General features: G+C 35.6%; 1 protein-coding gene across 7 annotated transcripts in view; it reads left to right on the top strand.

Annotated features, from left to right (window-relative positions):
* The window catches only part of OPA1 (OPA1 mitochondrial dynamin like GTPase), a 97,721-nt gene that overhangs the window by 33,037 nt on the left and 52,099 nt on the right, over nucleotides 1-12,585 (top strand). For all 7 annotated transcript variants that reach the window (XM_037024165.2, XM_037024167.2, XM_037024161.2 and 4 more), the window contains 10 exons: nucleotides 2,372-2,452; nucleotides 2,571-2,645; nucleotides 2,981-3,052; nucleotides 3,131-3,230; nucleotides 3,553-3,683; nucleotides 6,807-6,879; nucleotides 6,970-7,042; nucleotides 7,958-8,073; nucleotides 8,903-8,967; nucleotides 9,745-9,821. In XM_037024165.2, the coding sequence (XP_036880060.1) occupies nucleotides 2,372-2,452; nucleotides 2,571-2,645; nucleotides 2,981-3,052; nucleotides 3,131-3,230; nucleotides 3,553-3,683; nucleotides 6,807-6,879; nucleotides 6,970-7,042; nucleotides 7,958-8,073; nucleotides 8,903-8,967; nucleotides 9,745-9,821 (863 nt within the window). The remainder of the gene's footprint in view (nucleotides 1-2,371; nucleotides 2,453-2,570; nucleotides 2,646-2,980; nucleotides 3,053-3,130; nucleotides 3,231-3,552; nucleotides 3,684-6,806; nucleotides 6,880-6,969; nucleotides 7,043-7,957; nucleotides 8,074-8,902; nucleotides 8,968-9,744; nucleotides 9,822-12,585) is intronic.

Genomic DNA, 12,585 nt, shown 5'->3' with positions numbered 1-12,585 from the left:
GTGTCCTGGAATGAGGTGAGGAAAATATCGTGGAAGAGAAGGAGACCAGCAAGGTCAACTGCTGCTGATAGATCGTGGAAGGTGAAGACTGAGAATTGGTCATTGAATACACCAGTGGAGGTAAATAAGTAGAATATGTGGCAGTTTCCTTCTGATTACTTCCACTTCCTCAGTGAAATCAGAAACTACATTTTCAGCTGTTAAGTATTGAAGATTGAGGTAAGAGGGAAGTTGTGAAGTCTTTTCTAGGTGAGTGGTGACTCCTCTGGTGCATTAATGAAGGAAGTTGAGCAATAGCAGGATTGCTGAGTTGTGCTCAAGTCCCCATTAAGGTCTGTGGATGTAAATTCAAGGGGAAGCTGTATGGTTGTTTTGGTTTATATGTTTTTTTCTTTTCATTCAGCTGGTGTGTGCAGGTAGAGAGTAATTGGACAATAAGAGAACTGAAATCACTGAGAATGAAGGTCAGAATAGTAATAAAAAGTGAGGCAATAAAGCTGATGCTAGATGCTGAAATCTTCCGGAAATGAAGTCTGTTTATAACTTCAACAGGCAGTCTAGTGTGATTCACACAGACCTCGCCGTTTTGTGTCAGACTGAATTCAACCATGTTGAATAAGGCTAGTTTCTTTTTCATTGATCCATGGTATTATGTGAATGTACTAGACTTTATAGATCCACTTTACTATTGGTTGAGCATTTGAGATACTTCCAATTTAGGAGAAAAAGAAAATGAACTGACCACACATCCTATGTTTTGCAGTCAACTACCTTTTCCACTGTTACTAGTAGCTCACTTCAGTGGCTGTGGATAATGCTGTTTTAGGAAGGAGTTCAGTTTCTTCCAGTAGGCAGGTAATGCACAGGCAGATTTCCTTGAATCAGACAAGGCTGGTCTCTTTATATGACTCCTCTGGTATTTACCAAGAGTTCTCCTCCTCGATGGACCTGCACTCCATATTTTTGTCTCCCCTGAACAGTGAGAATGCCAAAATCTAGACTTGACATTTAGCCTAATAGCTTCTTTCTGCTGTTGCTTAATGCACAAAAGCCTCATAGGGATATTGTACACAGAATATAGGGCTCAGTTTTTGGAGATGCATTTCTGCTGTCCATTTCTGTGTGGGCCCGTGGCACCTTAAATGATGGCTGTTGATGACCCTGAATTGTGACTTCATCTCCTCAACCAGCAAGACTGCTATAGATTTTAAGCTTTTCTCTCCAGCTGCCTTCTGCCACAAGTCAGCAAATGCCCGGAGGGAAAATAGCTGCAGGACTATGTCCCCAGGATCCTTCAGGGTCTTGAACTTGTGCAGGCTTCCATGGTTGCTCTGTGGCTATCTTTAAACAGCTGGTTTTTGTTTATTGTCTCGTCTGTTTAGTTCATCTGCAGTAGAAGGAATTAAATTTTAAAAGTGAAATTGTATCATTATAGAAAAGCTTGAAAAGTTACAATTGAAAAGTTAAGGAATGTGAAGTTTAGAAGTTCTCAGGAAACCACTGACTGTTAACGTATAAGTTGTTGTTAGAGAACTTCTTGCTTAGATGTCACCCCTTGGGTGAAAGCTCCCTTAGGCCCCATGTAGTCAGTACAGCTCTCTTCTAGGACACTGTTGGTTTTGCTACACTGTCCTGGTATTGCTGTATATTTCTCCCAGACTATAGTGAGTTCTAAACCTGTCTATTTCTCCCAGTCTGTAGTGAGTTCACTGTTTGAGTGTAGTGAATGTCTGACTGAACTCAACTGTGCTGCATAAGACTTGCTGCTTTTTCATTGCTCGGTGGTATTGTGCAACTGTACTAAACTTTATAGATCCACTTTACTATTAGGTGGGCATTTGAGATACTTCCAATTTAGGAAAAACAGAAAATGAACTGACTACATATCATATCATGTTCTGATAAGAGAAAAAGTTAGTTCTTCATGTTTGTTCTCCTACAACACGTGACACAGTTACTCCTGATAAATGGATGTTGGATAAATTAATCATCCCTTACCTAAATTTACCTTTGAAGTTAAATGTCAGATTTTTCTTTTAGAAGTTTTAAATTGATGTGTTTGTGCTCCATACTCTGTATAACATTGACTGGGAAATGAGAGGGGCACAACATTTTAGGTATTGAAAGATACTAAATAGCTGGCAGTATTGCTGGGAAATTACAACACAGGTGACAGATGTATGGACAATATAGACAAAATTCTGTGGATTTTTGAGTTGCCATGATGACAGCCCCTGGGGATGCTCCTGATGTATAGTATAAAGAGATACCTGGATTCGTGCAGTGCAGTGGCCCCCTCTAGACCATATAAGTGCTATGGGAATTAAGAATTGTAAATGCATTATTACATCTTAATTTCTGTTCATTTCAGGTGACTCTGAGTGAAGGTCCTCACCATGTGGCCTTGTTTAAAGATAGTTCTCGAGAGTTTGATCTTACCAAAGAGGAAGATGTAAGTAGAATTCATGTGAAGCTCATGTGTTAACTTTGTAATCTGTGTAACTTCAAAGAGACAATTAAATGGATTATTTAACTGAAGATTTTCTTAGAATTTTGTTTTCCTTTCATAGCTTGCAGCATTAAGACATGAAATAGAACTTCGAATGAGGAAAAATGTGAAAGAAGGCTGCACTGTTAGCCCTGAGGTGAGTGTTATAATTCATCTCAATAATGTTTTATTGAAATCCAATTTTTATGATTTGAAATAAACCATGGTATTGGCATTGATGTCTAGATTGCAGCTGTTCCAAAATACATAGGGTTTTTTTTTCACTATTCCAAATAGTGTATCATTTTGTGGGTAATTTTCTAGAATAATTACTTTTAGGATCAGAAAAGAGTAACTTTTCCTTAGTAACTTAATAACTCAGCACCATATCCAAAATGGATGAAATAGAGAATTTTCAGAATATATCTCATCAAAAAATTCCCAAGAAATTGCCTCTAAAAATTTTGTGTTTTGCTTTTTTTCCCTGAGTAGACCATATCCTTAAACGTAAAAGGTCCAGGACTACAGAGGATGGTGCTTGTTGACTTACCAGGTGTGATTAATGTAAGTATATACAAAACATGTCTTTTATTCATAGTATGGGAAACATTTATAATGACATTTAAAACCTTTTTCTTCAAGACTGTGACATCAGGCATGGCTCCTGACACAAAGGAAACCATTTTCAGTATCAGCAAAGCTTATATGCAGAATCCTAACGCCATCATACTATGTATCCAAGGTAAATCTTATCAAAAGATTTTAATTGCACTGAAATGCTTCCTTCTTAAGCAATGTAAGCTCTAAATATAAGTGTACAAGATAAATATGTTTTACCTTCTCCTCTTACTCATCGATTAGTAAATAGAATTGAAGAAGTTAGGAATATTTTAATGAATTTCACTGTAGACATAGCAATTTTTATTGGCTAGAATTTCTTTTTTTAGCTAAGATAAAGGTATTAAGAAAGATGTTCTTACTCTAATATAGACATAAGGTATAGCTTGTGGAAGTTTTAAAGATCTACTTTGCAATTGTTACAGTATCATTTCAATTTTTTTCAGATGGATCAGTGGATGCTGAACGCAGCATTGTTACAGACTTAGTCAGTCAAATGGATCCTCATGGAAGAAGGACGATATTTGTTTTGACCAAAGTAGACTTGGCAGAGAAAAATGTGGCTAGTCCAAGTAGGGTGAGGGCAAGTTCTTTATTCTGAGAGAAAAGATTCTTTGTATAAGCTCCAACTGTGACAGGGACTTGTTGTAAAGAAAACAATTCCTTGTGGAACTCTTACAGTAGTGGGATTTTTCTTGGCTTTCATTGAAACTAAAATATTGGAAAGTTACAGTAAATTACTTAAGTACAATTTTAAGGTATAAGTGGAATTCCATAATTATAGTTAGTTTCAGAAACACAAACTGTTGCTGTTGTTTAATCTTGTTGCTAATGTACAGTCATTAACCTCATTTATGTATTTCTTTAAAAAAATATTTTTTAGTTGATGTTCATAAATTAGTGTATAGCTAATGATAGTATAGATTCCTTTTGGACCTTATATATGCCAGTTTATTTTTTTAATTTTTTTTTTCCTATCTGAGCAAAGATTGTATAGCAGATTTTTATAATAGAGAAGGCTTTGGATTGGGAATCAGGCCTCAGCATTCTTATCCATACCCCACCAGCTGGCTGTATGTCCTTGGGCAGATCTTGTTACTTTTGTGCATCTGCTCAGTGCACAATCCAACCTATTAGTCTAGTTGATCTCTAGGGTCGTTTTCATTTTTGAAATTCTGTGACTTCTCTACATGGTGTTCAGTGTCCCTCCTCTACTCCTCCCATAACAAGGAAAAAGATTTCAAGGTACAATTGTGTGTTAAGTCTAACTAGGGTGCAAGTCTTGACTTAGGGCATGCTCTCTACTTAATAAAGGTATATGTATAAGGGTATAAATAAAGTAAAGTAGTGGTTAAGAGTGCAGAATCTGTAGTGAGATTGCTTGATCTCAAATCCTGGATCTACTACATCTTTGCCCCCCATAGAGTAACTTCAGACACAGTGCCCATCCCTCATGCTGCTGCTTAGAATTTCTCTCCTTTCCATCTGAAACTTTCTAGAACTATTCCTCTGTGTTAGGGGTTCCCAAGACAGACCACCCCTAGTTCACTGATCTTTAAGAGAACTCAGGAGACTTAGCACATGGTCATTCTTTCACGTAAGATTTATTACAGTGTAGGATACAAAGCACAATCACAAAGGGAAAAGGTGCAAGAGCAGATGTCTGGAGGAAACCATGCTCAGGAGTCCAAGAGTCCTCTCAGGAGCAAGTCGATTCCTACCAGCAACATGTTGCACTTTAGAGTCTCAGCACCTAAGGTTTTTACTGGGGGCTGGTCATATAGACACCCTCAAGTATCAGAATTCCGGACACCCAGAGAAATTCAGATGTTCAGCATAAACTATATTGCTTGCACAATAAGCTACTGTTATTTAGGGAAAGTTTTGTGTCAGTGTAGGGAATTGTTTACCAGTTGAGTTCCTAGATGCCAGCCGAAGACAAACAGGCCTTTCTGTGGACAGCAATCCCAGGCCTGCTATGTTAACTCTTTTCTGCACAGCCCCCATGACCTTTGCTTGTCTTATTTTTAAGGGAAAGGCCTACTGTGGCAGTATTGTTCCTCATATGGAGAAGGGAGAAGGGAGGCAGAAGCAAATTTCTGTGCCTCCTTTTCATCTCTCTCCATTCCTTTCATTTCTTTCTCCTCTTCTCTAGGATAGTAAGTTTGTACTTTTTTTTTGAAATGTAATTAGTTTATATCATTTCTTTTTTATACTGAATATAATTGAGCCTTTTGTCAGTCCTTTTTTATACCAAAGATTCAGCATTCGCTTAGGGATGTAACTTGTCTTAGAGGAGGGACATTTCTGTCAGTGTGAATCTGAATGGGCTTCAGGGAGTAGGAACTCTTAGACCTATGTGTGAATGATAGCTCTTTATGCAAATGTGCATTTTTCTGGGGACAGAGCCTATAGCTTTTATTACATTTAGAAAACGATTTTTGACCCAAAAGAGTTAAGAACCAATGGATCCAAATATTTTTTAAGGGGGTAGGAGTGTTAAAAAAAACACTCCACTCAAAAATAGACATACCATTTGACCCAGGAATTCCACTCCTATGAATTTACCCTAAGAATGCAGCAGCCCAGTTTGAAAAAGACATATGCACCCCTATGTTTATTGCAGCACTATTTACAATAGCCAAGAAATGGAAGCAACCTAAGTGTCCATCAGTAGATGAATGGATAAAGAAAATGTGGTACATATACACAATGGAATATTATTCAGCCATAAGAACAAAACAAATCCTACCATTTGCAACAACATGGATGGAGCTAGAGAGTATTATGCTCAGTGAAATAAGCCAGGTGGAGAAAGACAAGTATCAAATGATTTCAATCATATGTGGAGCATAAGAACAAAGAAAAAAACTGAAGGAACAAAGTAGCAGCAGTCTCACAGAACCCAAGAATGGACTAACAGTTACCAAAGGGAAAGAGACTACGGAGGTTGGGTGGGAAGGGAGGGATAAGGGGAAAAAAAGGGCATTGCTATTAGCAGACATAATGTAGAGGGGGGCATGGGGAGGGCTGTACAACACAGAGAAGACAAGTAGTGATTCTATAGCATCTTACTATGCTGATGGACGGCGACTATAATGGGGTATGTGAAGGGGACTTGACGATGGGGGGAGTCTAGTAAACATAATGCTCATGTAATTATAGATTAATGATACCAAAATAAAATAATAAATAAATAGATAAACAGACAAACAAACAAACAAAAAGCAAAAACACAGTCTGACCTGGTTAGAATTTAAATATTTGAAGAGTATGGGGAAATAATAATAGCAGCTATCACTTATTGAGTGCCTCTTCATGCCTAGCACTGTGTTAGGTATCATATCTCATATAATCTTTTCAACAACCATTTTGAAAAATTAAGTAGCTTACTTAAGGCCACATAGCTAGTAAGTGGCAGAGCAGAAATTCAAACTAAGGCCTGACTCCAAAGCACTACACATCACCCTAGGTTTCAATTTGGGCACTTATATTTTAGAAAGATACTCTTTAATATAGTAAAATTAAATGTATTTTTTTCTTAAATAACATTTTAACATTTTTGTACAGATTTATATATTTAACTAAATATATACATATACAGCATTTAAGTTTGCTTTTTAAATAGTATGATTTGAAAAATTATATAAACCCAAACCTCATGTTCATCTTTCCTACTTTTTTCCCACTTGTAAAACAGATTCAGCAGATAATCGAAGGGAAGCTCTTCCCAATGAAAGCTCTAGGTTATTTTGCTGTCGTAACAGGGAAAGGTATGAAAGATGGATTATTATCATTCTTGTTGTTTTCAAATAATATGGGTTAGTTTTCTTAATGAGAAATTCACCATCATTTTCCCTTAGGAAACAGCTCTGAGAGCATTGAAGCTATAAGAGAATATGAAGAAGAATTTTTTCAGAATTCAAAACTCCTAAAGTAGGTATCTTATTTAAATGTTTAAAGATTTTATAGTGAAGGAGTCATTTAAAATTGTTTTCACTTAAAACTTTGTTTTATAGCTGTTGGTTTAACATTGAATTTCCAAAAACTTTACCAAATATTGATGTGTATCTAGTAAGGAAGCCTTCAAGCTGCTGTGACAGAACTGGGGACAGTTTCACATGGAACAATACATGCTGATATGATAAACTGCCCTTTGGGATAGGGGCACTGAAAGACAACATGGGCACCTCTTAAGTTGTTTTACTTATAAAGTGACTTTTAGAAACCAGCACTTATATTTTTAAATATGTGTACACATTTCTCTTACAGTATTGAGGAAAGTTAGAATTGGGAGGGGGGATGTCAGAGAGGTATCCCTAAATAAATATCAACAGAAATCAACAGAAGATACCTATAGAAAAGCAAAAAGAGCTAAAGGGCAACTGAATTTTATTAAAACTTTATACGTGGAGAGTCTCTTGAAATGGAAAAGTATGTTTGCAGCTTATTAGTACAGTACATCAAGGCAGTTCTTGCAAACATAGTCTTGAGCAATATCTGTTGGTTTGGAGCTGACAGGTATATAGAACTGTGCTGTCTAATATAGTAGTCACTAGTCTTGTGTGGTTATTTAAATTTAAATTAGTTAACATTCAATAAAATTAAAACATTCAGTTGCTCACTTACACCAGTCACGTTTCAAGGGCTCAGGAGCCCCATGTGGCAGGTAGCTACCATATTGGATGATGCATATCCAGAACACTATCTTCATTACAGAAAGTTTGATGGTGCTAGTATAAAATGTCTAGGAGGCTGTTTCATTGTTATCATAACAAGCACAATCTCAGACTTGGTAATAGTATTGTCCCTTTTGCCATTTTAATATATAGCTCTAGTTATTTTTTACAGGACAAGCATGTTAAAGGCACACCAAGTGACTACACGGAACTTAAGCCTGGCTGTATCAGACTGCTTTTGGAAAATGGTACGAGAGTCAGTTGAACAACAGGCTGATAGTTTCAAAGGTAAGTTGGATTTTTAAAATAAGCTAACAAATTTAGACATTTTATTAGCTGGCAATCTTAGGCATCCATCAGATTCTTTATTCCCTTGCTTTAACAATTTCTTTTTTAGTTCATTTACTGTTTGATAGGATGTGGAAAGTGGAAAAATTACAAATATTCAGTTTTACAAGAATAGATTAGCCCTATCAGGTAACACTGCAAGGAGCACATTGCAGAGCTTAAACAGATTAGAAAGTTTGTAGTAGTGTTTGGGAGTAAGGGATTACTTAACTGTAGAGAACTCAGACTCCCCCTTTTTGGGGGAAGAGAGGAAACATGTTGGGAAGCAGGGCAGCCTGTGCTTCTGCTACATTGTACTAGTTCCTGAATCCCACACTTCCTGTTCCATGTCTTTGATAACTCAACTACATTTGCAGATCCTACATATTTGTTTTAGCCCGTCAGCAACCTTGTATTATTACTGTTCCCATTTTACAGAAGAGGCAACTGATGTACTGAGTAACTTCCTATGTAATATACCCAGTGTCACACAGCAAAAGCAAAAGATAATAGATCCAGGACTTGAATCATGATGGTCCATGCTCTTAGTACCTGTACTAAACTGTTTCAGCTGTGTTTTTTGGGGACTGAAAGTGGAGAAACTAGAGTTAAGGAGATTAGTTTGGAAAGCTATTGCAAGAATGACATTCTGAGATCTTGAGAGACCAAAATACTCAGGAGTCATAGGTATGTACTCCAAACATTAGTTAGCACAGAAGATATGTGAGATGACCTTTATATCTAGAAAGAAAGAGAATCCCCCATCTTAAACATCTTTCTTTTTTTTTAGCAACACGTTTTAACCTTGAAACTGAGTGGAAAAATAACTATCCTCGCCTGCGAGAACTTGACCGGGTAATATTTGTATACCTCATGCATTTTGTATGTATCTTATTTAACATTGTTCTCTAATAAATTTCATGTCAATGAGTGAAATCTGGTAAGCTAAATTGCTTTGGTTTTGACCATGATCATAATTTAGAGCTGCAAGAATATATTTCCAAGAGTACTTATCTCATCTACAATAATTTAAATTATGTATTACATAACATTAAGAACTAGTTAAGGTGCAAGAATGTCAAAACAAGTGTTTAAAAATGTTTTCTGAAAAGTGAAGAATATTCTTTAGAGGTCTTTAGAATTAATATATTTATGTAATATAAATTTTTTAAAATTACACATCAACTTTTTAACCTTCTCAACATTTACCATGGAGAAATACACCCCTAATTTAGTGAGGCTTAAATATTGGTTTTTCTTGATTTAAATGGCCATCAGTTATAAATCACAGCATCAATTTATTGTAACCAGTACACTAAATTAATGTGTATCAATACTTTCACATGATATTTGTTATGTGAAAAATTTATCTGAACAAATATATAAAAAATTGTACTGAGCATTGAGTGAAAAAAGTAGACACTTGGCTCAGTTTCTTTGTCGTTTTCTGGATATTGGCATTCCTACAACAGGGACTAGAGGAGAAGAACATTATTTGCTGGTCATGCATGCGTCGAACCTATGCTCAGCCTTACTAACCTGTCAGAGGCCTTCCTTGTAGTCGCTTTTGAAAATCTTGGCAGGGCAAACTATCTTCTGAAAGTCTCACTTACTTGTGTCTTTATTGCCTAGAATGAACTATTTGAAAAAGCTAAAAATGAAATCCTCGACGAAGTTATCAGTCTGAGCCAGGTCACAGCAAAACATTGGTGAGTATTTGACCTTTCGTCAAACACTTTACTGTATGAATTATAATGAATACTGAAATTTAGATTGATAAGGCAGTGATTTATTGTAGCCTTGGCTCATCTCCCAAAGCACTTAGTTATTGACAAGAACGTAAAGTATGTCTTTTTGCAAAATCTAACCACTATTCTAGTTTTATCCAATTAAGCATTTAAGTGCAATAAATTATGTATTGATTAAGTCTCTTTCAGAAGAGATATTTTGAAAGATACCTTTCCCCATGCTCTTTTTAAATCTTGATTAGCCTTAGGCTTTTCTTTACCTTATACTTAATAAGCACATAATTTTGATTCTATAAAATCATTTAGGTAAAAGTTTCATCAGATTATGCTTTAGATAAATTTCAAAGTCCATCAGAGCTGGTTGCTCTTGTTGGATTAATCATAGAGAACAAAACTATAGAGATTAGTGTGTGAAAGGAGAAGAGTATATATTTTCAAGTTCTCATTTCTGGATAAGACAATTGATGCTTTTTGTAATATGTTTCTAATGTGTTTTGTACAAGTCACATTTCAAATTGAATCCTATTGAAACTTTTTAAATAACAGGTAAATGCATTCTTTTTAAAAAATACCCATGCAAAACTCCTTTAAGGCAAACTATAACCTTCAATTTATGCTTTATGTTAGTTTTGGCACTCTTAAATTTGTTGGAATGGGGCACCATTGTAACCAAAGTAGGTTTGATGTACCTCAAGGAAGCTGTGTATACATAGCCTTGCAACTTCTGTTATATTTTAACTAACACATTCCTTGTGCTTAAATTATCTTTATAATGAAGTCTATAGTATTTTCAAGAATCTGTCTTTCTTGGAGCAGAATTATCCTTACTGTGATTCATTATACATATTTTCTGTAGTCTCCTGTTTGTTCAATTATAAATAATCAAAGTCGAGCCTGGACACTAGTGTCCGGTCCTACGTTTTCATTCAGTACTTCTATTTTCCCCTTCTCAGTACAGTGCCCTTAACTTCCTCAGCAGTAAACTTTTCCCTTTTCAAGTAATCAAAATTTGCCTAATTTTAATCTTTCATTATCCAAAAAACAATTTGGCCCTTAGCTATTTCACAGACAGAATGAATGTAACACTCGTCTTACTGGATTATTGAGGATAATGTACATAAAGAATGATTTGCTTTTTACGGGTGAAACATATGGTGTCTCTAAATTTCTGTCATCATCAAATGGAATGGTTAGTTTTGTTTGGACTGAGCAAGTCTGAAATCAAAGTATACCGACACTGAAGCAAGCCTTGGAGACATATTTGGTTTATTTAACACTGAGGTGGCAGGAGGGAATTGTGAAGGGACAAGAACCTGTATTACCAGATTGCCTTTTAGAAAAGGCAAGAGAGAGAAGTAGGACATCTGGCTGCTAGAGATTTAATCTGTGAGCTGCAGGATCAGATAATTATGTACCTTTTCATCAACTTTTTTCAGACTCTGTTGCTTAACACAAACATAGATCAGAATAGCAGGTCATAATCTTAACTGTTCATGCCCCATTGAATTCAACTGCCTTGTACCCAAAACATTCTATTTTTTGTGACATAGTTGATAATTGTCTTAGGTAGCATGTTTTTGCTACATAATGCCGTATGTGACATTTAAGATATGTGCCTATTTTAGGATGCATGCCTAAAAATGTTTTTAATTATTTAAGTCACGGAAGTGTTTGATATGTATTTGGTGATCTGAAGACATCATTACAAGCATTTTACATCTTAACATGATAGTTTATTATTTACTTACAGATATATTATGCTATGCTTTAATTATATTTTAAGAATGTTATGGGGTTTTAGATTTAACCTGTGATGTGTTATAGTGAAGAATAGGCTCTCAATATTTTTATGCAATATACCTGATCATCAGGAATCAACTGACATTAAGCAGAAAATATTGATATATTATTAATATTATGTGACCATTATTATATGTATATCTTTTTTTCATGTGTCATTTGAAAGACTGGCTGGATTTATAGAAATGCAGTTTTTGAAAAAAATGTTACTGTGCATGTATATCCAATTTTTGGTGAAAAGTATTATGTTTATTATGTACACAGTTAAGTCCTCTAACTCAGATTTGAAGAAAAAAATGTTTCTGATATAATCAGTTTAAAGGGCAAATAGGTGTGAGGTAAAGGCAATGACAGGAATATTACAGAGCTCAAGAAGTGAGATCAGGAAAGGTGACACAGGTAGCTGAAAGCAGTTGCCTATAGCTTTAGCATAGAAAGAAGCAATAGACAGGAGATAAAATAGTAGGTATATTCAGGGTATAGATTATTAAGGGACTTCCAAGCATGTTCAGAAGCTTAGAATTCATCTTATGAGCAGTGAGGACCATTGAAAAGGCTTAGGCCAGATGTGCATTTTAGAAAGATGTACATTTTAGTAGGGGAAAGTGGAATACAGGTGGAGAAAACTGAGCAAGGAAGCAGTTGGCTGTTGAAATAATCTAGACAAGAGGTGATGTCAGCTTGAACTTGAATAGTGGTTGTGCAGATGGAGAAGAGGAGACATTTTTTAGATATTTGAGAGGTTACCCAGAAGATAGAATTGGCAGGATGAAGTGATTGGTTGTATACATAATGGATAAGAGGATATATTAAACAGTAAGTACTTTTTTATCCAGTGATTACATGGACAGTAATCTGTGGAATACAAGATGTATTTGACAGAGATGAACACATAAGAATCTTCACCCTAATACTTTATCATACT

This window comes from Manis javanica, chromosome 3, assembly GCF_040802235.1.
Source record: "Manis javanica isolate MJ-LG chromosome 3, MJ_LKY, whole genome shotgun sequence".
NCBI lineage: Eukaryota > Metazoa > Chordata > Mammalia > Pholidota > Manidae > Manis > Manis javanica.
The sequence above is the reverse complement of the archived record's forward strand: the minus strand, read 5'-3'. Positions and strand labels throughout refer to the sequence as shown.